Source organism: Ambystoma mexicanum, chromosome 5q (genome assembly GCF_040938575.1).
Source record: "Ambystoma mexicanum isolate Mex_15411 chromosome 5q, UKY_AmexF1_1, whole genome shotgun sequence".
Lineage (NCBI taxonomy): Eukaryota > Metazoa > Chordata > Amphibia > Caudata > Ambystomatidae > Ambystoma > Ambystoma mexicanum.
In genome coordinates, this window is record NC_090933.1 from 36,508,400 (window position 1) to 36,534,459 (window position 26,060).

General features: G+C 43.7%; 1 protein-coding gene across 2 annotated transcripts in view; it reads right to left on the bottom strand.

Moving 5' to 3' along the window:
- The window catches only part of LOC138497172 (uncharacterized), a 1,228,614-nt gene that overhangs the window by 283,189 nt on the left and 919,365 nt on the right, over positions 1-26,060 (bottom strand). For both annotated transcript variants that reach the window (XM_069620463.1, XM_069620462.1), the window contains one exon: positions 5,808-5,886. In XM_069620463.1, the coding sequence (XP_069476564.1) occupies positions 5,808-5,886 (79 nt within the window). The remainder of the gene's footprint in view (positions 1-5,807; positions 5,887-26,060) is intronic.

Sequence of the window (26,060 nt, forward strand, 5' to 3'; positions counted from 1 at the left end):
TCCGACTTTCTGGTGGGGGTGAAATCACCTGACATTTGAAGAACGTAAAGCGAACTCAACATCTCATAGGCAGAGCGTTTCTGATACACTCAGTTAAGGCATTAAACAATGCACGGGGCAATTAGAGAGAAAGGAGGGAGGGAATTAACTGCATTAGAACTAACCCCAACGTCAGCCCCACCAAGAGGGAACATCTCTACTCAATATCGCTTACTGGAAATCAGAGACCAGATCTTAAAGGAAAAATATATGCTGAGCTGGGAAAGAGATCTGGGGCGAACAATTGAAATGGAATATTAGGGCAGGATATGGTCTGGATTACACAAAAGTATGCAGTGCATAACCAACAGAGAGGGGGGATATAAAGTATGCTACAGGTACTGTTAGGCAGAATTCTCAGAAATGTGCCAATTTCCTTCACCTTAGCGACCTCCAGCAACTTTGCTGGATTTTGAGGACTTGTTTTTTTCCCTTGGAGAGAGTGTGAGGCTTTTTACCCATTCTCTCATGTATGTTGGTGTGTTTTACTCTTCTGTTCTTTGGTTGTGGAGTTTGATAACTCCACAGGCATCATCGTTTTATTGTTGCGTCACACAGCACCTATAGTGCAGTGGCACAGGGGTATCCTTTGGACTTCCCAAGGTTTAAATACCTTCTCTGGGATGAACTACTGTTCCCCAGAGAATGTAAAGTTAAATTGACTTTACTAGTCTTTTTAAATTCATTGACCCAGCACACACCATCTTCCTATAGAGTGCTAGATGGGTTACTTAATATCCCCTATGTCTAAACACTCTTGTAGCTGTCAAAAGCTACCCTTTCCTGTTGAAATGGCTGGTGGCAGTAGTTTTATAACGAACTACCATGATTTTTCCCGACCGCGAACACTGGTAGCTAAAAATCGGGTCCACCATGTTTTTCAATATGGCGCCCAAGACCCCTCTGTAAAAACAGACTCTGGTCATCTTTTTTGACGTTTCTTTGTGGAAAGGTCCTTCTGGTGTTTAACTCTGCACGCCAAACCAGGTTTGGTCCATTTGTTCGCGAGCCTTTGGCGGGCTTCAGGACTGAAGTCCGCCCATAGCGTCTGCGTGTCTGGGGCGGACAGGAAATGAGGGAGGTGCTCGAAACTCCCTGTACTTGGTCTCCTAGGAGACCCAAATGCACTCTGGCGTGATTGACTGGCTGACTGTCCGGCAAGGACAGCCACCCTGCTGGGTGAGTGACAGGCTGGAATGAATGGGAGAAAACTGTTAAAAGGCGAGTCTCCAGGACTGGAAATCAGAGACGACCAGTGGAACGAAAGAACCGAAGACGAGCTGGAATAGGACGGCTGCTGCAACCACTGCACCGTTGGTTTGCCCAGTGAAGCCCTGCTGCAACTCCGAATTGCCAGATCTCCATTTGATAGAGAAGCTCATTCAAGGATGGCTTTTTCATTTGAGTTGGTAGGACCAATCAACTCAGCAAACGCCTGGATACCAATCTCGGAGCGGGTTAACGTTAACCAGGGAGAAGGACACCAGTTTGCGTTTGGAAGCCACTGCTACTTGAGCTGAACTAACACCATTTTGTTTGCTCCAATGACGATCCTGTGCAGTGCAGGAGTCCCCGACGTCCTCCCTCTTGTCCCCACGACTGAGGCTAAGGAACAGAGAGATCTGCAGGAACTGCCAGGAACCAACGTCTTCAGCTACATCTTTTTACTTCACTTTAAGGTACTGTGCCATCCGGTTGAGGGATCCTAACTCTCGCGGTGAAAGTTCGTGAAACATTCCCAACTTGCAGGCCTAATGAGCTTGTGACCCAGCTTGTCATTGGATTTCATCTAAACTACATCTAAAAACCTTTACAAAGACTTCTCCATCTGCACCAGAACTGTGCCGTCTTATCCAAAAACACTAGACTATTGACTTTGACCTGGCCTACTGAATTGAACTGACCCTCCTGGTACATTGAACCTTTGCATTATCTGAAAGAAGTGTTTTCTAACCCCTTGTACAAACCTCTGCCTTTTTTTCCTATTCAGTTGATTTCTACTAGTGAATGTTTTCTATATGACTGTAAATAAGTATTTTTACCAAGAAACCTTGAGTGTATGTCTACTTGAATCTCTGCGATTGTGATACTTCTGTGTAACAACTTCTACTGCTCACATTCTCTCGACATCAGCCTGGCTGCTCAGCTCGCTACCAAAAGTGTGTGGTACAGACCTATACCAAAGGGTGGTTTTTGCTTACACCTGTAGTCCTAATTGTGTGTGGTGTTCCCAGAGGGTACTGCCTGCAATTCTGCCTAACAGGTACTACAGAACGCCAGAACAGCTGCACAAAAGCAATCCGGCTATTCCCCTGGGCTGCTGGAGGGGATGTGTAGCCCCCTGTTTCATCTGCTATGGGCCTGCCCAAAAGCAAGCAACTTCTGGCGGGAGGTGTTGGAGCAAATTAAATCGTTCACAGGATTAACCATCCCAAGGGACCCAGGGATAATACTGCTGGCGGACACTGGAGCTGGGGCTTATCCAGTTACAGGCCAAATAGTCTGCTTATGCACTCACCATCTCACAGCGGCCAAAATCGTCATAGCCCTGCTGTGGAAGAACCCAGGCGGTCCTTCTATATCTATGTGGTGGGCAAAATGTTAGGACACCGTGGTGTCGGAAAAGTTCACGGCGAGCCACTCAGGAAAGATTAATGCTTTCCGAAATACCTAGGCCCGATTCAGGGCCAATTAGAGAAATTCGCAGGAATCACCCGTCGTCCACCCATGACCCACTGGCTCCAATAATTAATCAATAGGGGAGGAAGCGGTACCCAACACTCAAGGCCTCTACAACATCTGGTGTCAGCGAAGGGCTCTGTTGATCAGACTCAAAGAAAGGATTTTGGAACTCTCCTGTGGCTGTGAAATGTAGTATTATAAATGTACTACGATATCGATTTTATCCCAATTGAAATGCTTAATAAAATGTTTTATGGAAGAAAAAAAAAGGATAAATCTCCCTAACAATATACAATCACCATTAGGTTCACTTAACAGACATCAAATAACTTAATTTAACAACGTAGGTAAGTAATGTGATTGGTTGCCATCATTGTATTGCATCTACAAGTACAATATCCAAAACTGAGTAGTCCAAAAAATTTGGGAGATGAATGAGGCCTTGTGCCCAAAGGTGAATGGGTGCAACACAGTTTCTCACAGGGATGGGTTCTCTTTAAAAAGGATACAATGGGCTTGTTGTGGGTAATACCTTGAACTACAAGTCCTACAACAATTTGCCCAACGATAGGCAAGTTCTCTCCTTTCTTCCCGATCCAAGGCTAACCCAGGGGGAGGACAACCCGGTCCAGGTTCAGAGACCAAAGATGCGTTGGTGGTGGGGGGCGCACACTGATGCTCAATTGCCCCCCCCCAACCCCACTTCAATTTTGCCCAGACGTAGTCGTGGATCATCTGGGAGTCACTGGGGACTCCATCTTCCGCCCTTTGTTCCAGTGAGAGGTGCCCAGGAGTTGCAGGTTCGAAGATTTCCTTCGGGTGCAATTGCAAGATGCAATTCCTATTGGCGTGGAAATGTAGAATTCAATAATGCAGACCACTTCAGGATACTTCACAGGATGGCGGAAAGAGTTCCAATGATGATCCTTCCAGTTGTGGTCACTGAAGCTGCTCCAGGACAAGTTCCCTTGAAGATAGGAAGCTGACATTCAGCAATAAACCAACACATATGGCAAGGTAGTCTATGAGAGAGCCGATCAGTCCACTGGGCAGTGCAGGTACAATTCCAATGGCTCTACAGGGCTGGATCCTCAAGAAGATGTTGAGACTAGTTGGTCAAACTAGTCCAAGGGCTGAAGCACCACTCCGGGTCAGATTAGGAAGAAGATTAGGGCTTCACTAGGCCAGGCACTGGAGAGGATACTGGGCCACTTCACGAGTTGTCTTCAGTGATTAACAGTCCACTCTTCTACGAGGGATTCTTGGCTCCAACGTTGATGTGAAGAATGGCTGCCAGAGTCCTACTCTATCGAAAATCAAAGTCCAAGGCCACCAATAGTAAGATTCTGCACCATTCACAACAGCTAGAAGTTGTCCAATCAGGAACAACTACTGGTTTCACAACCACCCCAAATAGACTTTCTAGCACCAGTGCTGTGGACTAGAACATCCAAGCCCCCTTCCTGAGCCAAGCACAAAAGCTCAAGTATAAAAAACAGCAGCTTTCCTGGGAAAGTGCATGGCCTTATAAGGACTTTCCTGACATAAGAGGGCAGGAAGGAGGTCAGACTACAATATGGCCAAAGAGCAAGCAAAAATCTCATGGCACTGCCATTTTGGGCCACTTGCCACATTTAGTAGCTGCATGCTGTTAACACCATTGTGCATACCAAAAATAATGAAAAACCTTAAATATATAACTGCTGCCACCAGCCGGTCTATGGCACATAAAAGTAACCAAAAATCCTCTGTGCAAAAAGAGGCTGGAACAAAAGTGTGCCATTTGCGCTTAAAGTGTATGATGCTGGTGCAATCTAAAAATACAAGAATTGGAAAGGGAAACAAAGTTTCCCAGGACAGTCTGCAGGACTAAGCACGTTCACGTTTTGCCTTTTGCTAATTAACTATTGGGAAACTGAAGGTTTCCCTTACCTTCAAAACGCCAAGACACGATCAAAAACAAAGCAAAAAGAATGGGGTTCCATAGGAAACTATGGAGGGAAATTGGCAAGAAGAAAATCTTTAAGAATGGCAACATAGGAGAGGGGGTGGGGCTTAGAAGCCGTCAGCCATCCCTTTCATTGGGCAATGTCCCAGTGTATCTGGTTGCATTTGTATTTTCCTTTTAGAGATAGGGAGATACGCTAGGTTAGAATAGGATTCTGGACCCAGGACTTCATTTCTTAAGACAACCTGACAAGCACTCGTTTACATGTTTTTTTTAAGCAGCAGGGCTTAGAGTTTTATGCTTAAGATAAGGTTAGGCCTGTTTACGTTAAAGAAAATAAAAAGTATTCTAAGATCATGCCTCCTTGACCGTCTCCTTATTCTGACCTTCAACATAGTACATGTACTATCCAGTTTCCTTTAACATTAAAACATTACATTATTCACATTTAGGGAGCCTGGAGTATTTGTAGACAAACTATATATATATTTCTTTGTGAAAGTGTGTTTATGTTCAGGGTTGGCTCCAGCCCATAACAGTTGGTGGGCTGATATTTTATCCCATGGTCGGCATACCAGTCTGGGGCGTACTGACGATACTGAAATCTGACCAACCGCACTCATTCTCTTAGCACAGGGTCGGACCCCGCCCTGTGCAATCAGTAAGTGATTGAGAGATTGCTGATTTAGCGTCTATTAAAAAAAATAGGAAGTTAGGACACAAGGTCGGCATACCAAGCTGGGGTGTACTGGAGATAGTGAAATTTGACCAACCCCCACCCATTCGCCCTGCACAGTGGTGGAGAGGGTCCGGCCCTGTGCCATCAGTATAGGTGATTACAGGAGATTGCCTATTTTGCAATTTTACAAAAATAGGAAGTAAGAACACTATATATATACACAAGTCTATAGCAGACCACCATGTGCAAGATATAGGATATGGCATTTGTAACACGCCTATACACAAGTGTTTCAAGGCATGTCAGCTACAGACCAGGGCAACGCCAGGGGGAGGGGAGCTGTGAGCGGGGGTCGAGGGGGCATGGCTAGTTGGTCATATTAAGCTAAAATATTTTGCATACAACCTTGTGCAGACATCTATTATGGTGTGCCAGTGAAGTGCTGACTAACTTGCTTACCTGGCTTGGCGAGAGGAAGTTTACGCTGGGTGATTGATTCAGCAACTTGTTTTGCTTTGGCAAGTTTCTCTGCATCAACCTGAAAAGATGTACCATATGTTTAGAGGTTAAAAGTTATGTTATCCTGTTTTCACTACAACTAATTAATGTTCATTAACCAAACAAAAGCTAATAAATTAACACATGCAGTAGTCCATGTATAGAATGTCTTTCTCATCTCCATCCTCCTAAAAATTACCCGGATTCCAAAATAGCTTAGACATCGTCACCGATTGAAATTCGGATACATACATGTAAGGTAGTCTTACAAACGGCCAATTCTAAAAATGTAAATATGTAACATTCTTAGTATATTGACCTTTACACCACACACACGTGAACCAACACATGCATACACACATTATTTCACCACACAACAAAACATTTAGAGTCAATCATTACATACTTACAAATTACAAACGTGCATCCCTACGGCACAAACATTTGGTGTATGGAACACAAGTATGACTTGACAATTACTTGCTGAGGTTGATAACCAGATGCTTGGAATGCCTATGTAGAACCCACTGACTTTGACCGCGGCCAGTGTTTTGGGAGTTTTCCAAAAGTCCACTTTGTAGGTAGACTTCACAAAACTATCCCAATGGTTTGCAGATGCCCAACCCTTAGTATCAGTCTGTACTACTCATTGAACCGTGGTAGAGTGACAGAGCAGTCAGACTTATCATAAGAGGAAGACGTGAGCTGTAGGTAAGTACACTGAACCTAGTTAGTAATGTACATCAAAGAAACACTTACACATACATTTATATTAAAATATAGATTATATATACATAGAAGAAATGCTTCAAAATACTTAGTACAATTAAGCAAAACACTTAGGAATACTTTGGAGCAATTAGTTTGCAGTTGCTCGCAGTTACAATTGTTTCAGCATTTGACAGTAATGACAGTTATTCTGTATTATCAGTAATAACAGGCCCTCGCGAATCTTAGGAGAAATACGGTAAGTACATTTTTCCTGCAAAACCACATAAAATTACGACTTTTAGGAAGGAAAAAAAATGGTTAATGTAATACTAGCAATGTTTAAGGTTATAGAAGCAGTTTCTTCGCACAGCAAGGCTTTCATGGTCCAAAACGCAACCCTGGCTAAAGTTCGGAAAATTCTTGACAAGCAGCAGACCAAAAAACTCCTGTGACTATTTTCTAGTCTCCAAGATGCAAGAGGATACAACCAACGTCGGAGACCCTGTTAAAGGACTCACTATATGGACACAAGCAGCGGCTTGGGTCAGAGGGGGTTGCCCCGGACACCTCTACGTGTACTCCAACGCTCTGGAGCGACTTTTCAGATTAAGGTAAGCAATACCATTTTCCCCAGAGTACCTTTGGTTTGAAGAAATGTTTGTGGAAGGATTTTCCTCGATGAGGCAGTGCTGGACCAGACCACCGGATTCCTTGGTCTGGTGACAAAAGGCAGGACAATGGACAGGATCGCTCAGCAGCAGCCTCAAGGGAGGTCCTCTGACACAGATTTCAGCAACTTCTCTGGTCACACTGCAGTTTTGCAGTCTTTTCCTCAGCACCAACAAAAGGACGCGATTAGCCCAGTCAATCTTCTTCAGTTCCAGAAGTCCTGCACTTTGCTGAGGGGTCTTGGACGGTTCGGATTGTGTCTCTGGAGGTTCACCCGGAGCTCAGCAAGACTTGGACGGATTCAGCCTTTCCACGACCATGCACTTTAACTGGGTCGGAGGTCGCCTGGTATTAAGGTTCCGCAGCTCTAGGAGCACACAGGACCTCAGAAGATGGCTCGTATAAAAGTTTGTCTTGGGACTGGTTGTTCCTACCAGTCAAAGGGAAGGAGTCCTTTTCAGAGTTCTACATTCATATAGAAAATGGGGTCAGGCCACCAGTGGTCGCTTCACAGTGTACAAAGTGTCTGCAAGCATGTCTGGTCATCTTTTTTGGTTACTTCAGTTTCCATTGGTCGACTTGCCTTTCACTTCAGGAACCTCAACTTATATACAGTTTCAGCACTCACTTCTCCACAATCTCTAAAATCAGTCTACAGAAAGGGGCGTATGGCTGTCCAATCAGGACAGCCAGACCCCCATTGGGAGCTGGTTCCATTCAGGCACTCAGGGAGACGACAAAGGGCAGGTGAGTGAAAAACTCCTCCCCCACTTCCTGCATGCCCAGACACACTGGAGCCTAGGGGGGGGGGGGACACACCCAAGGGTTCCTGCCAAAGGCAAAAAACGCACACACAGACACACACACCTCCCCCTCCCTGAATGGTAGAATAAAGGCTACCAAAGATGCTAGAAATCGTGAAAAAAGAAATCCCCCCCCAAGTTAGTACTTAGGTGCCCCTATTGTGCATAACCGGGACTGTGAATACAGCCTGTGGTAAACAAATAGCACCATAGTCTGTTGAACACGTCCACCAGCCATTACTAGAAGGTGGTCTCTGTGACAAAAATGTCACAGGAGCAGATAAAATGGGGATTAGCAGGTATCCCTTTAGCACTCCACATAATGTGGTGTGTGCCAATTTCTCCGAATATAAAATTTTAGGAGAGATACAAAGCATCCCTCCTTAAGAACTATAGTCACGCTAGGATAAAGAAAATAATCTCCAAGGGGAACCCAAATGGTTCCCAGAAACACTGCCTATAAGGAGTTGTGTGCTGCAATAGTAAAATACAGATGCTTTAAAGAGATATGGAGGCAAGTAGACTCCATAGGACAGGTAAAGCACAGGGAACAGAGTTCCAAAAGCCAGCGCCCATAAGAATGAATGAGTGGAAAAAAAGGCTCCACTCATTCAGGATTAAGGAAAAGGTCCAGAAGTCCAGCAACAAGTGCTGGGGGTCTCACGAGGAGAGGGGATGAGGCATAAACATGATCAATCTCCCTAACAGCCGGAAGGAATTCTAAAGCTTTTAATTATGTATATTTGTTTTTCTTTTTTTATTTCATTTAATTTTATTACTATTTTTACAAAAGGTTTTGAGGTGCATGCCACATGCATAATCACTCTCGGGTAAGGGTCATTTCGACCATTTCAAACTTCGTTCATCTATACGCTCTGAGTGGTAATCTTCAGCAAAGTCCAAGTTTCTCTATAAAGATTGCCAGTGTCTAGTCCGCCCATGTGCTGTGTCCACCATTGTTCTTCATCCTGTGTGGCTGCGTTTTTCAATATTTTCATTAAACAGGTCTCTCTTATTCCTTGTGTGCCCGGGCATGTAAGAAGTAGGTGCCTAATTATTTGTTTTTTTACAAACTGTTATTGTGTTCAGTAATTGTCCAGATCAATTTCTTCTTTATTTGTAGCACTTACGAAATGGGAGCTGCTGGGAGAGCTTTGAAAGGTACGTTTCAAAGCAACTTATAACAAATTAACACTTTCTAGAACCCCCGTTAAATTGAAAAATCCTCCCAAAACCGCAAGATCATGGATCAAAGGCTACGATAATGAAAAAAAGCATGACAATGCTTGTGCTAAAGCTCATTATGCACGAGTAAATTCTGAGGGCCACATCAAACAATTTTTGGCTGGTCCTTGTAATACAAAAGGAAGCTAAACACATAGAAATCAAGCTCACCTACAAAGGCAGCAACTCCCCAATAATAATTGAGCCTGAAATAGGTCAGAGGATGATTGTGGTTCTTGTTTAGAAGATATCCTTTCAGATAGACTGTGGGACCAAGACCATTGTCCATGTTCTTTGGCAAACTACTGCTCAATGACAGAACAAACAATGAAATGAAAATGTGGCAAACGTTTTAACAGTGGTTGTGAATGATTCAATGTTTCCATTGATCACATCAGGGTTGTTTTAATAATTAAAATGCAACATGATGCAAATGACCAAAAGTACATAACTGAAAAGAAGGTGCCAAATAAGTTTCCAAAGGAAATAAACTAGGACTATTATTGTGGTGAACAGATACGGGACATCAAGCCATACATTTTATGGGATCAGTATAATTGTAAGGAAAGATGTTCCTTTCCATTCTTTCCCTCCATAGATTCCTATGGGACTCTGCCCCCCCCCCCCCTGCCCCCACCCTCCCAGGTACCCTCAAGAACCCTCCTCCACAGACTGGTCTTTTTTTCTTATGTTTTTAACACTGTCCTGACTTTGAGGTAAAAAAAAATCTTCTGCTCTAATTCCTTAGCATGTTTTGCCGATTCCAAAGGGGAAATCGACTAGTCAAAGACCTAGAGTTTTGGAATTCTTGTAATGTTATAATTGTACACATCACATTACAGTTGTTAAAAAAATTTCAATGTTATGCAACTTTCGCCTCCATCTTCTATGGACTCCTGTTAGGGAGGCTTCTCAGAAATGTGCCAATTACCTTCGACCTTTGAGACCCCCAGCACTTTTGCTGGACTTTAGGACTTTTAATCTTTACCCTGAATAGAGTGAGACCTTTTATTACCCACTCGCTCATTCATTTTTATTTAATCTGGACTCGGTTTCTTTTGGTTTTGGAGACAAATTCCATAGGCATCCTCTTTTTACATTGTGACACCCAGCACCCTCAGTGCAGTGTCACAAAGAAGTCCTTTGGATTTCTGCTAAGGTTTAAATACATTCTCTTGGCTAACTATGGTTTCCAAAAGCAGTAAGGTGAAATTGACTTTACCTACAATTGTATCTTTATAGACCCAGCACACACCATCTTACAATAGTGTGCTGGAGGGGTTACTTAGTATCCCCTTTGTCTATCTTCTCATGTAACATTTTTATGTTGCCCTCAATTAATGGCTGATGGCAGGCTTTACTTATTTCTACCAATGTGTATTTTTACTGCGGGCTACTTTCACAGCTGCAGTATAGCACCCATGTGTGCTGATTTTGTCAAAATGGCCCCAGTCTTCATTTTTCGCATTTCTTGCTGGAAAGATCCTTCTTGAGATTTATTCTGTGCGCCAAACCAGGTTTGGTCCCTTTGTTAGTTTTGTCTTTGGCGGGCTTCAGTGCTGAAACCCGCCTTTGGCTTCAGCGGGCCTGGCAGGACAGGAAGCAAGGGAGGTTCCAGAAACTCCCTGTGCCTAGTCTCCTTGGTTACAGGAATGCACCCAAAGGTGATTGGCCGGCTGGCAGTCCTGGACAGCCACCCTGCTATGTGAGTGACAGCTAGGCTGCGAATGAATGGGAACAACTTGCATAAAAGGCAAGGTCTTTTGCAAGGAAGGCAGAGTCTACCACTGGACAAAGGAATCCAAAAAAGAACTTGGAAGAGACACTTGCTTCAACTCCTGGGACGTTTGTTTGCCCGGTGAAGCTCTGCTGCAGTGCTGAAGCTCTGAATTCGCCTCGACTAGAGAAGATCTGCAAAGGACGACTTCTCCCCTTGGGTTGGTGAAACCAATCTGGAAATCCTCTCGTTGCTGGCTGTACTTCCATTGCTGCGGCAGGAACAGAGTGCTAGGGGACAGGAACACCAGAATCGAGTTCATCGTTTTTAAGTCGAACCCGAGCTCCAGGAAGAGCCTCCAGACTCCCTTGAAGCAGAACTAACCAAGCCTGAGCCACAACAGAGTGCTGGACCCCAGAAGCAAGGAAAGTCCATAAGGTGTCCAAGAACTGCAGTGGTGCTATTCCCGAGAAGCTGAAACCGCGAAGTGCCGCTGATCTGAACTTTGCCCATTGCTGCCGCCGACCTTCAGACCGTAGTGCATAAGTCCCCAGACGTCCTCCCTCTTGTCCCCACGACTGAGGCCCAGGAACAACAGGATCTGCCATACTATAACAGGAATATTCCCACATATTCCCCTCACCCTAGCCAAGGAGCAGGAGCTGTGGGACTAGGATCGCAGGGGCCTTCTCTAAGGAATCCATGTCACCATCGCAGAATATTAGGTAAGTGCCGAAAGCGGAGCGCTTCTTAGAAAATATTGATCCGATTACTGCATCTACATTGAATGAAGAATTCGCTAACATGGAATGCAACTAGCCTGCCGTGACAGGATTTATTTCTGCGAAACGTTGCTGCTGCATTAACAACGCCATCAAGGTACTCGAGGTACCTAACTGCTCCAAGATGGCCGACAGCCCCAGGATCTTTGTTACCAGTGCCTAACCTGACCAGGCGCCGTGCCCCGATAGGCTGCCCTGCCTATTTGTAACCCGATTGGCCACCGGCAGCCAAAGCCGGCCCACCTCACCCAAGGCCCACAGAAACAAGGCTAGTGCCTGTTTCGTGCCTGTTTGGGCCTGTGTCTGCCAGACCTCCTGTCTGCATCACGCTGACCCCTTACAAGGTAACTTTCGCAAACCTACACATTCTGCTTCCAAACTTGAACTCGATTGCTATTATTGCGTCTCTCATTGGATATGTTAATCCACAACAATGGACAAGTTCTGTTTATATACAGTTAGCCGATCGCTCCTACTACTGCTTAATGCACTAATGTCTGCTTAACACAACTTATTTGCCAACCGCTACACTTGCACACATAGCTTAACTACTCTGCAGACATTTACCGAAGCGTCTGTTGCACCTGCTACCAGACTTAACACACTGTATCATGTCTATCATGTCTACACACTACTTTACCCTTTAGAATACCCAATGGAAAGAAAGCCTCTTTCCCTGAGCGCTGCATCGCTAGTCACGTACCCCTAATTTTGTCCATCTGCTCCCATGTTACCTGTTACTTACCTCCTTCCTATGCCTGTACAAATAGCTTAGCTGTATGCATCCAGATTATCTGATTACCCAAACAAACCGTATATAGACAGCTTGGAAACATCTCGCGACTGTATCTAGATAGCATGAAAAATTGCTTGCTCACTGACTGCAGCAGCAAAACCATATTTAGAGTGTCTAAAAACATGCTACATTTGGGGTACTGTACTCAATTGCATCTAGATTGTCTGATCATCCAAGTATCTTGTAGTCCGAATGGTATTTAGTTAGCCTGGTACTATCTCGTCAACTGTACTCAGACTGGATGGAAAATTGCCTGCTTACCGGCTACTTAAGCAAAACCGCATTTAGAGTACTTAAGACATGTTATATTTAGGAGCACATTTGTAAACCACATCTAGATTGGCTGTTTATTCTAGCAAATTATACCTAGACTCCCCACTATCTCAACCTGCCTAAACGCCATATGTCCACTCAACACTATACTGCACTGTAATAGTTACATTATGTTAAATTCGTTTACGTGTAAAATGTGTGCACCCTAGCCTAGCTACTGCTAATCTGCTCATTGCGCGCCTCTCAGCCCATCTTGATAGCCAATGCTCTTAGCCAAAGTTGATCCTGCCAATGCCGATTGAATTTGATTGTGTGCACCCTAGCCACTGTTAAAGCTGCTCCCTGTGTACTCTATTATCCGTTGCACCTGCAGTCCTACAGCAATTGGTCATTACTTGCTTTACCCATTGATTGCTAGCTAATTGCTACTCGACTACAATATCTTACACATAACTGGCCTGACTTCTATGTACAACCTGGCTACTTATGCAGTATCTAGTACCCCCCCCTCCCCTCTGGCTGATTGCCACACACCCAACCACCAACTAGGTTGGTCTCTTCACTTGACTTCCAAACCCCTCCCATTGCTAACAAAATGTTCCTACCGGGTATCTACTCAATACTACTGAGAGTTATTCTCCACCTTATTAATCTTTCATGTTCCCAGAGCTCTACCCTTAGCTCGGCCTACATAGGCACCACTCCACCACCACCCACTGGGCCCTATGTTGCAACCATGCTGCTCCACTACTCCCTACCATGTAGCCTCCCTGCGAGAAATGCCACAAAACCCAAACTAAACAAGACTCGAGCCAGGGATTCTATTCAATGCAAACTGACTAACCGCTCCCCTATCATTAGCACTTTCGCCAACCTTACGAACTCTAGCCCACTCAATAGTATGACCAAATATAAAATTCACAACACAGCCACCATCCCTACCTCCACTAAAACCACCGCCCCACCCATAAAAGGCGCCCTCATCAATGCACGCTCTATAATAGCCCATGCTAGCAGAAGACTTAGATTTTTTTAGCCATAACCGAGTCCTGGCTCCATGCAGCCGCAGGTCCAGCCCTCTCGTTAGCCATCCCCGACGACTACATCATCCTCCGAGCGGATAGAACAGAATCTAGAGGCGGTGGCCTGGCCTTAATTGCCAAAACACATCTCAGCAGGAGCCAGGGCAGTAGCCAAACAGAACCAATGAATACTCTTGTGATGAATCTATCAGACACGGATCTATCTCAGGATGAAATCTCTCTCCTTAACAAAGGACTATCATTCGCACCAACTGCCTATATGGAACCTATGCAAGTGCATATTGACTTATTCAAATTTGTGAGAAAATTAAAACTTAAGAAATTCTTTGCTACTCAAGTAGAGAAAGGGAAACGACTTTCGGATCCAGTAGAAAGAAGCAAAGTTACGATTGAGGAATTGGGCAATATTCATCTATTAAGATCATTACAAGAACCAGACAACTTTCCTATTCATCAAACCATGCAAGAATTAACAATCACACCCATTGGTTTAATCAGTAAAGAACTTAGACCTACATCCAAACTCTTGCCACAATTACCTCCTGACAACATGATAGATGCTTTCTACAAATCAGTTACAAAAGACCTGTATAATACCCAAGACAAAATGAGGCACAACCGCAGACAGACGGAACGAGAGAACCTTACACTACAAGAGAAGAATGCACTTTGGAAACTCAAAACTAATCGTCAGTTGGTCATCAAAGAAGCTGATAAGGGGGGTAACAGTTGTCTTGAACCGTATGGACTACATAAAAATGGCACAAAACCACCTCGACACACCCAACTGTTACCAAATTCTGTCAAGTAATCCGACGAACAGAATAGTACAAGAACTTAAGGACTCAATTGAGGGGTGGCACCGACAGGGCCTCATCACAGACGATGAGAAAAGATTTCTGTTCATCCCGAAACCGACATTACCAACTATCTATTTCCTTTCCAAGGTGCACAAAGACTTTTCTACTATCCCGGAAGGAAGGCCAATTTTGAGTGGAATAGGTTGGGCCACAGAACCACTATCGGAATACATAGATCATATATTAAGGCCTAAAGTTAAACTGGTAAAAGCCTACCTAAAAGACACAACTTCTGCATTACATATTGTTGAGAATATCCAATGGCAGCCTACATACCATCTCGCTACGTGGGATGTCAAGGCCTTATATACGTCAATTGGACATGATTTGGCACTTGATACTGTTGACTATATTTTTAAGAATGAATCGGCATCACACTTTTCATTCGTTTGCATGCTAAAAGAAATGCTCATGGCCACCCTAGATAATAGCATTTTCACCTTCAACAACACTATATACAAACAGAAACGGGGGGTTGCCATGGGTGTCAAATATGCACCAGCACTAGCAAATCTAGTAATGGGCATGTTTGAGGACCTATTAATCTACACTACAGAGGCGTATAACAGACACGTCATCAAATGGACCCGGTACATTGATGACGTCCTGTTAATATGGAATGGCACACCACAGGAGCTGGAAACGTTCAGACTCCAAATCAACAATAACCAGCTAGGCATTGAGTTCACAGGAATTAGCAGTAAGACAGAGATCAATTTCTTGGATCTGAATGTTTATGTTTCGGGAGAACACCTCAAAACCAGAACATATCGGAAAGAGACAGAAGTAAACTCCACATTATATGCAACGAGTTGTCACTATGAACCGGTAATCAGGAATATCCCTAAAGGGGAGTACATTAGGGCCAAGAGGAACTGTAATGAACTCTCTTACTTTAATGAAGAATGTGAAACTTTATCCAGGAGATTTCAAGCCAGGGGCTATCCAAGGAAGTGTATTGAAACTGCCTATAACAAAGCACAAAAAATTCCAAGGACACAAACCCTAACGCAACAGGTGAAACCTAATCCGTCAGATAAGGTGCGATTCATTACTACATACTGCGCAAACAACTATGTTATCAAGAGATCTCTTAGAAAATACTGGCACTTACTTAAATTGGACCCTCACATCGAGTCTTATATACATGACCACCCGTCATTGATCTATAGACGAGCCAAAACCCTGAAACAGAGCCTCAGTCCGTCATTACTACCAGAAGAAAGGGAGGAGACAACTGGGACCTGGCTAAAAGAATCCAGCCCAGGCTTTAGAAAGTGTGGCACATGTACTATGTGCAAACATGCCACACCTATGACAAACATCTTTAAGGCAGGCAATGGACCTCAAATCAAGATACGAGAACAGATAAACTGCAAAAGTAAGCATGTTATATATGCCATCATCTGCACTTGCGAGAAAATCTATATTGGCAGTACGATTCGTGAACTCCGCTTCAGGATCAGGGAACACCTGGCAGTGATTGGGAGCCAGGACAAAAATTTACCTCTAGCGGACCACTGGCAGCGCGTCCACCAGATGGACAACAAACAACACATCAAATTCATCGGGCTCAAAAAAGTGACATTGGGATGCAGAGGAGGCAACCAGGAACTATTGTTACGTCAAGAGGAGGCCAAACTCATCAATTTCTTCAGAAGTGTAGAAAACGGCCTCAACACAGACAAAGAAATGTCATACTTTCTATAAATAATGTTTGTAAAAATGTTCTTTGGGAGAATTTTGAAAAATTTTTGTTCGGTATTGTATAGACCAGAGATAAGCGCCTGAGAAGCAGGCCGGAATACAGCAAAATAAAAAGGTTTGCGGGTGTTATCCCCAGGCCCGCTCTACCGTAGAAATTCAGAGGGACTACTTCTCCCAGCATGCACCTGGAGGAGATAACACTCCTCGCGATGTGATATCGGACTAGATCCATATGTAAATAAGGTTTGAGAGAGATCATAAATAATGGGGCCTATACTCCAGTTTAGGACTGTTTTAATTCAAAATGGTATAAGAATATGTACAAACCTGCCATAGATAATTAGGTCCTTACCACTAAAATATGGCCGACAGCTGTCATAGTACGGAAACAGAAGTAGGACCAAATACCATTACTATGGTAACATCTAATATATAAATAACATAGAATGGCGTCCGCCATTTTAGGAACCCGACGCGTGATGCAGTAAAATTGAACTTGTAAGGTAAGCCCTAGGGGTCTGCTCAGCCCACACACTAACGCACCAATCAACAAAGGGTCCGCGTTCCAAACTTCGGTTGATATCTTCACCCATACAAGCTCTTTATTGTTAATGCACAAAATGATAAAATGTGATATTACTTGGGTAACAACTTGAAAACCGTTCAGATCGCACTGCCGTGCGGAAACGCTACGTTGAATGGGAGCCAGTTTAGATTTCTTGAAGGGAAACCTATGTTAATGTTAGGCGAAATACGTACTAGAGGAATTTGTACACATGATTGCATGTTTGAATAGAATAATAATATATGAATAAAGCGTAGTGACTCGGATGTTTTATTTCGGTTCCCTTAGAAATCGTTTGGAGTCTGATGGGACTCAGCCATCTATCACGTTATTTGTAGCTGTTAAATCAGTGGATGGGTAAGCTAGATTTACCCATTTGGGATTTTTCGAATAAGTGAATCAATGCAACTTCGTGATTTCGACCATGGACTCAAATACTCTCATTTCTTCTTTTCCTTTTTTTTCCCTATATTTTCAACTACCCCTCACTCCCACCTTCACACTCCTCCAATTGATTTTTCGACTTCTGACTGGTATGTGTCAACTATTTTTTGGTTTTGTTTACAAATGGGTCTGTGCATTTAATTAATGTTGCTTATGGTTACAAATTAATGCCTCAATTTGCCATGCATCTTTATTTTATATTTTTATTTTTTAATTTTTCTTTTGGGGAATTTGCGAAACATATGAATTCAATATGCTTTGTGTTTCTTTGTAATTGTAATGTTTATAATTTTCTATTTGCTAAATTTCTAATTTTATGTTGTATCATTAACATCTAGTAAATAGACATTGCCCCGATCTGAGGAAGGCACTAGGAGTGTGCCGAAACACGTGTAATCAATAAGGGCCATCAACAAATAAAACTTTTTTACGACTAAGTGTCCAAAATTGTGAAATTCAATTGTGGCGCAATTAAGAGATGTGTGCAGTCCCCGAGTCTTTTTTACAATCGGAGTGGGGGAACTCTTTGTCTCCGGTCTTTCTGCACACACCATTGCGACACCACCGAATTTGGTGTATAGATCTCAAGTCGCGGAGGTCTAAGAGTGATTTACCCAAAAAAGTTCCCTACAACAAATTACACATCTCAACATTAGACTTGACTCCTCCAACCACCTCCCATCATGCGAATCACTCACAGCCAAGTTTCCTTTGGCCAACTGCCAAACGATATCCATTCATCTACTTTACAGACCTCCAGGACCCTTAGGATCCTTTGAGGAAGACCTCTGCACCATCGTCACCAATAACCTAAAAAATACCTCCCAGAGCCTCCTGCTAGGGGACTTCAACCTAGGCCTTAAAGACCCCAAAGATCACCAGGCTACCTTCATTAACAATACTCTGTCTGAATTAGGCTTTACCCAAAGAGTATCTGGCCCCACCCATAACAAAGTGAGAACCCTCGACTGGGTAGCAGATTATAACTGCGCGGCCTCCATCACCGATAACTCCCCTCAACCATGGTCTGACCACCATCTCCTCTCCTTTACCCTCGAAGCTTCGAGCCCCATCACCAATAATGTGCTAGCCTCAGCCACACCCACGAGAAGAAAAATATCACAGTAGAAAAACTGATCCCCCTCATCCTCCCGACGCAAAACCAACTCCCTGCTGCCTCCAACCCCTATGACCTTATAGAAGGCTATAACAAAATCATGCGCACAGCCTTAGACTCTATTGCACCTTTAAGAAAATGTAAACCGAAAAAAAGCACCTCAACCATTGGTTTTCTTGTCACCTTAAAGTTCTAAGATTAGAAAAACGCAAAATGGAACAAGCTTGGAGACAATCTCCCACAGACTATAACAAGATGATGCTCAATAAAACAACGTCCAATTACAAAAAAGAAATCATAGCTGCCAAACAAAAGTCCTACAACCAGAGAATAGCACAATCCAACTCCATCACCAAAGAACGGTTTACGATCATTAAAGAGCTAAAAACACCTGGGCTAATTCCAGACAGTTGAAGGACAAACAATGGTGCACTAGTGTCCAAAATGCCCTAACCAATAAAGTCACAGGCCTACAACCTAAAATTAAAAACAAGAAAGAATCCATAACCAAACCAACCAACTCCATTAATACTCCCCCGCTCACCAAACCCCAACACCCTCAACCCAACTCCACTCGCTTCAGCTTCTCCAAAGTCTCCACTCTTGAAGTGGAAAAAATCATCCTCAGCCTAAAACCATATAACTGTCAGGGCGACCTTTGCCCCTCACAAATCATTAAAGATGCGGCAAGAAACCTCTCACCATTCATTACCAGACTCATTAACGCCTCCTTCTTCTCAGGTACGGTCCCCAGTAACCTCAGAGTCATGGGTCCTCCCCCTTCTCAAAAAACCCTCCCCTGACCCCCTCCATTCCCACCAACTACAGACCCATTACCACCGTCCCATTCCAGCTCAAGATAGTAGACAAGGCAGCTTACCAACAAATACATAAATACCTTGAAATAAACCATCTCCTGGGTATTCCGCAATCAGGCTTCAGACCGGAATACGGGACTGAAACGGCCCTTATCGACCTGAAGGCTCAAATTGACACCCTGATAAACAATGGGAAAACTGCTTTACTGCTTCTCCTAGACCTCTCTGCAGCATTCGATCTAGTTGATCACAAAATCTTATGCAACCACTTGGATTCAGCTGCCCACTTCTCCCAAGAAGCTATTGGCTGGAACGAGTCATTCCTCAGCAACAGATCCATGCGTGTCTTCTCCACACAGCTGCTGCTGACCCTATCCCCATCACATGTGGAGTCCCCCAGGGTTAATGCGTCTCCCCTAGACTGTACAACGTATTCACGAAGCCCTTGTTTGATGATCCTGATGGTCTGGGTATCACCTACACCGATTATGCTGATGATACCCAGATCCTTATCACGTTGAGGGGAGATGACAACCATGATTTGGCCTTGGTGAACAAGGTGTACCTCATCATCCAGGCATGGATGGCTTCTCAAAGTGTATGCCTGAATGACAAGACTGAACACATCATCCTGGGTGCTACCTCGAACCTAACCAAATTGGACCTCAACTACACCAGCTTCATTATAGACGGGAACCCAATTAAGGTAGCCAAGGAAGTGAAAACTTTAGGAATTTACATGGACTCTTCCCTCTCCTTCCACAAACAGGTTAGCTCCATGGCATCCTCCACAGCCTATACATGTAAGCTTATAAGAGCAGCCAAACCTTTCCTATCCACCCAGAGTTGCATCACGTTAGCCAGAGCCCTTGTATTATCAAAACTGGACTACTGTAATGCCCTCTACGTAGGAGCCAGCAAACAGGTTACTAACAAAATACAGATGCTACAAAACAATGCTCTCAGAGCAGCACTTAGCATCCCCAAGAGAGAACACATCTCTAACATTAGGAGATCTCATAATTGGCTCAACACTACAGATTAAATCCTGCTGAAAGTAGCCTCACTAACATACACACACCTCAACAACGCTGCCCACCGCTACTTAGTCGACAGAATAAGTAAACACACCTCTAACAGACCTACTAGAACTTCCAATGCAAATCTGCTCACAGTTCCTAGGTTCAAACGTACCAAAATGGGCGGCAACAGTTTCCAGATGAAAGCAGCCCAACATTGGAACTCCTTATCACCCTCTCTAAGGACACCCCAAACCTACACACACTTTAGACGCAACTATATCCATTGGATAAAGACCAATGACCACACCAATGAAAGTGACTATTCAACCCACCTCACCACTGAAAATTATGTAAATATGTATATCTGTAAATTTGCAAACTACTGCCTTTATCCTTTATCGTGACTGTTTCAACCATTGTCCCCACTGTAATTATTGTACTGCACTGTAACCAAGCTGTGAATAACCTTGTTGCTTCTGCGCCCTCATACCCTTGGGTCCGGTGCGCAATACAAATTAATAAACTAAAGTAAACAGAAGCCAGCTGGTACCTTACCAAGACCTAAGGTACTGTAAACTAAGGGGTATTTCTCTATTGTTGTGTAGCCTGCTAGCTCTCAGTTGAGACTTGCATTTGCTGCCTTTTGCAGAGTTGCTTGCAGCTTTGCCCCAACAGGGTTTCCCTTTTCAAACAAAAACTCTCTATAACATTGTGCAAGACTTTTTTTTTTACTTACCTTCAAGAATTGCCTCAGTTCCCTGAGACTTTGCTCAATTGACATTGGCTGTCCTGGCTCCATGAAGACTCTTCTAACCTCTGACTGTGTTTTGATCTTTCCCCCTCCAAAAAAGTCTTACATGGTTTACTTCTAAAGCTGGGAAAGGGTTAATCTACAATGCATTGAGGGGGTTCAAAAGTGTTTACCTGTTTGAGAAGGTTTACCTACAGTATTTCGAATGCCATTTTTTCGAATGTCATAATGTCGAAAACATTTGGCCTAAAAAAATAAAAAAAATGTGAATGTCCTTTTTTTAAAATTTTCTGTTCAAAATGGGGGGGGCTTTGCCCCCAACCCCCACTTTTTTTGTTTTTTTAATCCTTTTATTTACTCACGAAACAAAACAAAAAACATGTAAATTAAAAAAGAACATTCGAAAAAAAACATTTCGGCCTAATGTTTGACATGGTCATTCGAAAAAATGCATTCGACATTAACTGGATACCGTTTGAGAATCTTGTTAACCATTGTTTCTTTCCAGAACCTCTTCCTTTTTGACACCAAACTCAGTATTGCTCTAAATATACCAGTGATATATCAATGTCCACAGTGTCCTAGTTATTGAAGTCACCTGAGGGTGTAGGAAGTGCCTGAGTGCCATCCCAAAAGGGTATCTACTGATTTATTGAAAAAGAGTGTATTTTGAAGTATATTTAAGTGTTACATATTTGCTCCCTTCTAAAGAAGGCTTATTTTAAAACTGATTGATAAATAATTGTTTAATCAAGAAATCTTGAGTGTGTTATTTGGATACTTGTCACTGTAAAACTATGTTGCAACTCTACAGCTCACATTGATTCCCATCCCCCCTTGAGATAAGCTTGGCTACTCAGTCACTACCAACTTGTGTAGTACAGACTTACAAAGGTTGGGTTCCCTATTGCCCAGAGGACAAGGCTGGTTCAGTCTCCCACAGGGTACTGCATACAATCATGCCTAACAACTCCCAAACGTTTCGCTTTTGTTTTACACCTTGTCCTGACCTTTTTTGAAAAGAAATGAAGCTTTAAGTTTCACTTTACAGGCCTCATTACTCATTTGTTATGGGGAAACGGACTAGCCCTTCAGACTGTCAGTACTGGGAAACTGTTTCCCTTTTGTCTTTTTTCTAGTTACCTGTTTGGGTAACCTTTTCATGTTGCACACAGCATCTTAAAATGCAGTGGGATACTTTTACTTTTAAATGTGTCTAAAGATAAGCCAGTGGCAGCAGTTACATTTTTTTAAATGTTGCTATATTTTTAGTATGCTGTAAGGGTGTCAAAGAAGGAAGCTGACACAAAGGTGGCATGGTAGCGGTTATAAACGTTTTAGTGCAGAAAAGGGTCCTCACTCTCCGCATCTTCTAAGTGGGAGTTCCCTGCCTCAAAACTAACACTAAAGGGTCAGTCAGAATTTGTCAAAATTCGAACTCCACCTCCTCTGTCACAACCTACTTCTATCCCTTACACTACAAATAAAGAATAATCCAACTAAAAGTTACTTCTCCAGGGGAATGTCTCCCTTATCCCGATACTCGGATAGTATTTAAAAGAATGTTCTCTTGCAGCAAAGAAGGGCCAGGGGGAATGACTCCCTTCCACTGGCTTGCAGGTTCCACAGTCTTCTCCTGGCATCGGTCTGTAACGTTCACAACAAAGCCAGGGGAAATGACTCCCTTCCCCCGGTATCTTAAGTGCAACTCCCAGTTTCGTAACCAGGATAATGACTCCCTTCTCCAGGTATTGGTCTATATAGTTCTTAATAAGACCAAGGGGAATGACTCACTTACGCTGGTGTCTCTAGTATGTTCCAATGTTTTCAGTCTATCTATTCTGCAGGAGAGGGTCTCCCTTCTCCTCACTACTAAAAAAGCTCTCTATGGCAAGCTTCAGCTCGGTGTATCCTTTGCCAGTCTGTTTTGGTGTTAGCAAAGTGCCAAATCCTTCTCTGGTGATCAATGGGTTTATCTTGGCCACTCCAGCGAGAAAGTTCTCCTTGGATGCCTAGTTCACTAATTTTGGGGTCCCAGACCCTTCCCTGTTGGCCAGTAGTTATTGCTGCCACTGTGACAAGGAAATTCTCCTCGATTTCTCAGTTCCTGTTAAGTAAGGTCCAACTGGTGTAAGACTTCATACGACTTCTCTTGGTACTAGGGACCCAAGTCTTAATTCTACTACACAAGTCGGTAAAGTGGCTGAGCAGCCAGACTTATCTTACGACAGTTATGTGAGCTGTAGAGCAGTACAAAGAAGTCAGTACATACATAGGCCCTAGAAAACACTTACAAAGTAATTTTAAAATACATGTATTTATGCATACACAAGGCACACAAGCAAATCTAAAATGCTGCAACTAGCCTTCCTGACAGCAGACAGACTTTTAAGACCTGCACAGTGGAGTTGAGGTCAAAACCCAATTAAAGAAAACATCAGTCCCAAAGCATAGGAGCACTGAAAATGGCCAAAGAACAAGTTACTTACCCCGGTAACATTCTGTCGACTGATGTTCCTCCAACGTATTCCTCATCTTTGACATGTAATGTCCAGCTTCTGCCACTTCCGAAAACATTTTCGGCAGAGGGCCCTGTCGAGTCGATGTCCCTCGAAGGCCTACGTCGATGGTGACGCCATCAGAGGGTATATGTAGCTTGCGCAGCGCCCATTGTCCTCAATTCCGTTTCTCCCACCACCCCTCGTGTAGCCAAGATGCCCATAAATACGGGCATGACAGTACTCCGCCTTGGTGAAACGGAAGCTGTAGTCGGTTGGGAGGGCGATGAGGAATGTGTTGGAGGAACATCCAGTCGCAAGAACATTACAAGGGGTAAGAAACTTGTTCTTCCAATAGATTGTGTCCTCCAACTATTCCTCATCTTTGACAGACTCCCAAAGAAGTATTTATGATTGGAGGAGGGTAGACAATTTTGTATATTAAACATTTACAAGGGCAGAGCAAAGTATTGCCTTGCTAAAAGCAACATCTTGAGAATGGGAAGCATCCAGAGCATAATACTTTGTAAGCGTGTGTATTGATGACCATGTTGCAGCATCACAGATATTCCTAATAGGAACTCCGCCCTCCCCCTTTGAAGGGCTGTAGATCTAGCCATGCCCCTGGTGGAATGAGCTTGCAAACCTTCAGGAGGGTCTTTCCCTGCCAGCCTGTAGCACCCAGAAATTGCCAAAATTATCCTACTAGATGAGGTCAGTTTGGTAACAGCCTGACCTAGTTTTTGTTCTGCGTACACTATGAATAGCTGATCAGCAAACTGTATTTTGGATATTCTCGAAATGTAAAAGCTTAGTGCTCTTCTAGGATCTAACCTATGAAGTCCTCCTTCCTCCTTACCAGGCTGAGGCGGAGGGTGGAAGGAAGGTAGAATAGTTTTATGGCTCAAATGAAAATCCGAAATTATTTTTGGCAAATACGAAGGTTTGACCTTCAAGACAACTTTGTCCTGTGGAAAACTGTAAAGGGTGCTTTATTGACCGTGCCTGCTACTCGCTCACTCTGAGGGCTGATGTGAGAGCAACCAATAAGATTGTTTTAAAGGCTAATAACCTTAGAGGACATGTGGGCAGGGGTTCAGAGGGAGCACACATTAGGAACTTTAAAACCAGATTTAGGTCAGAAACCGGAACCTGTAAAGGAGAAGGGAATAGTTTCTTACCTGTAACTCCATTTCTCCATCATTGGTATCTTTCACGGATTCACATGCTTAGAATATTCCCCGTCGTCAGACTGGGACCCCCTCGGTACACATATATAGCCTTTTCCTATAGGAAAACTTCCGACACTTTTGTGTCCTATCTACGTCCTTTTAGGACCCGCCTACGCATGCTTTGTAGGCCGTCCCAGTATAAGAGACCCGCCCCCGCGGCTCCCCTTCAGATTTCGGCCCCTCCAAAGTAGGAAGGGTTAAACCTATCATTCAAATACATTGCATTCCGGGGAGGTTGGCAGGCGCATGTGAATCCATGAAAGATACCAATGCTGGAGAAATGGAGTTACAGGTAAGAAACTATTCCCTTCTCCAGCATTGGATCTTTCATGGATTCACATGCTAAGAATAGATTGTATAGCAGTAACACTTGAGACGGAGGTGAGAATGTAATGTAATATACCCTCACCATACTACACAATGCATATGTACAGTAGGAATAAGTTAACTCATAACCTTACCCACAAAGTATACTGTCATCAAAAAGGTAGAAAACCGATTCTCCACAGCGTGGAGCTTACCTTACTGAAACAGATGGCGCAGGACAGATCTTCCCATCTGCACCTCGTCCGCATGCTGCCTGGCAAGGCAGTAGTGGCGGGTAAATGTGTGGGGCACTGACCATGCCGCAGCCTGGCATATGTCCGTCAGCGGAATTCCTGCCCATAATGCTGCTGAGGAGGACGTTGATCTTGTAGAATGGGTTCTAGGATGTCCTTGCAGTGGCCTTCCGGCCTTGGAGTGACAAAACGCAATCGTCGATGAGACCCATCGAGCCAATCCCTGTTTAGAGATTGTTTTCCTCTCGTCGACGGACCATATGCGATGAACAGTTGTCGAGTAGACCCGAGTTCCTGTGTATGATGTAGGTAAAATTTCAGAGCCCACTTAACGTCCAGGGTATGAAGAGCTTTTTCTGCTGTCGATGATAGTGTCGCGAAGAAAGTAGGGAGAACAATGGACGAGTGTTTGGGATACACTGTCGGAACTTTTGGGACGAATGTAGGATTAGTTGCCAGGACCACTTTGTCCTTAAAGAATCTTAGGTATGGTGGGTCTACGACCAGCGCTTGCAGTTCCGAGATTCTCCTAGCTGATGTGATAGCAATCAAGAATGCCAACTTCCACGATATGAATTTTATGTCGGACGTGGCCATAGGCTCAAAAGGCGGTTTCATTAAG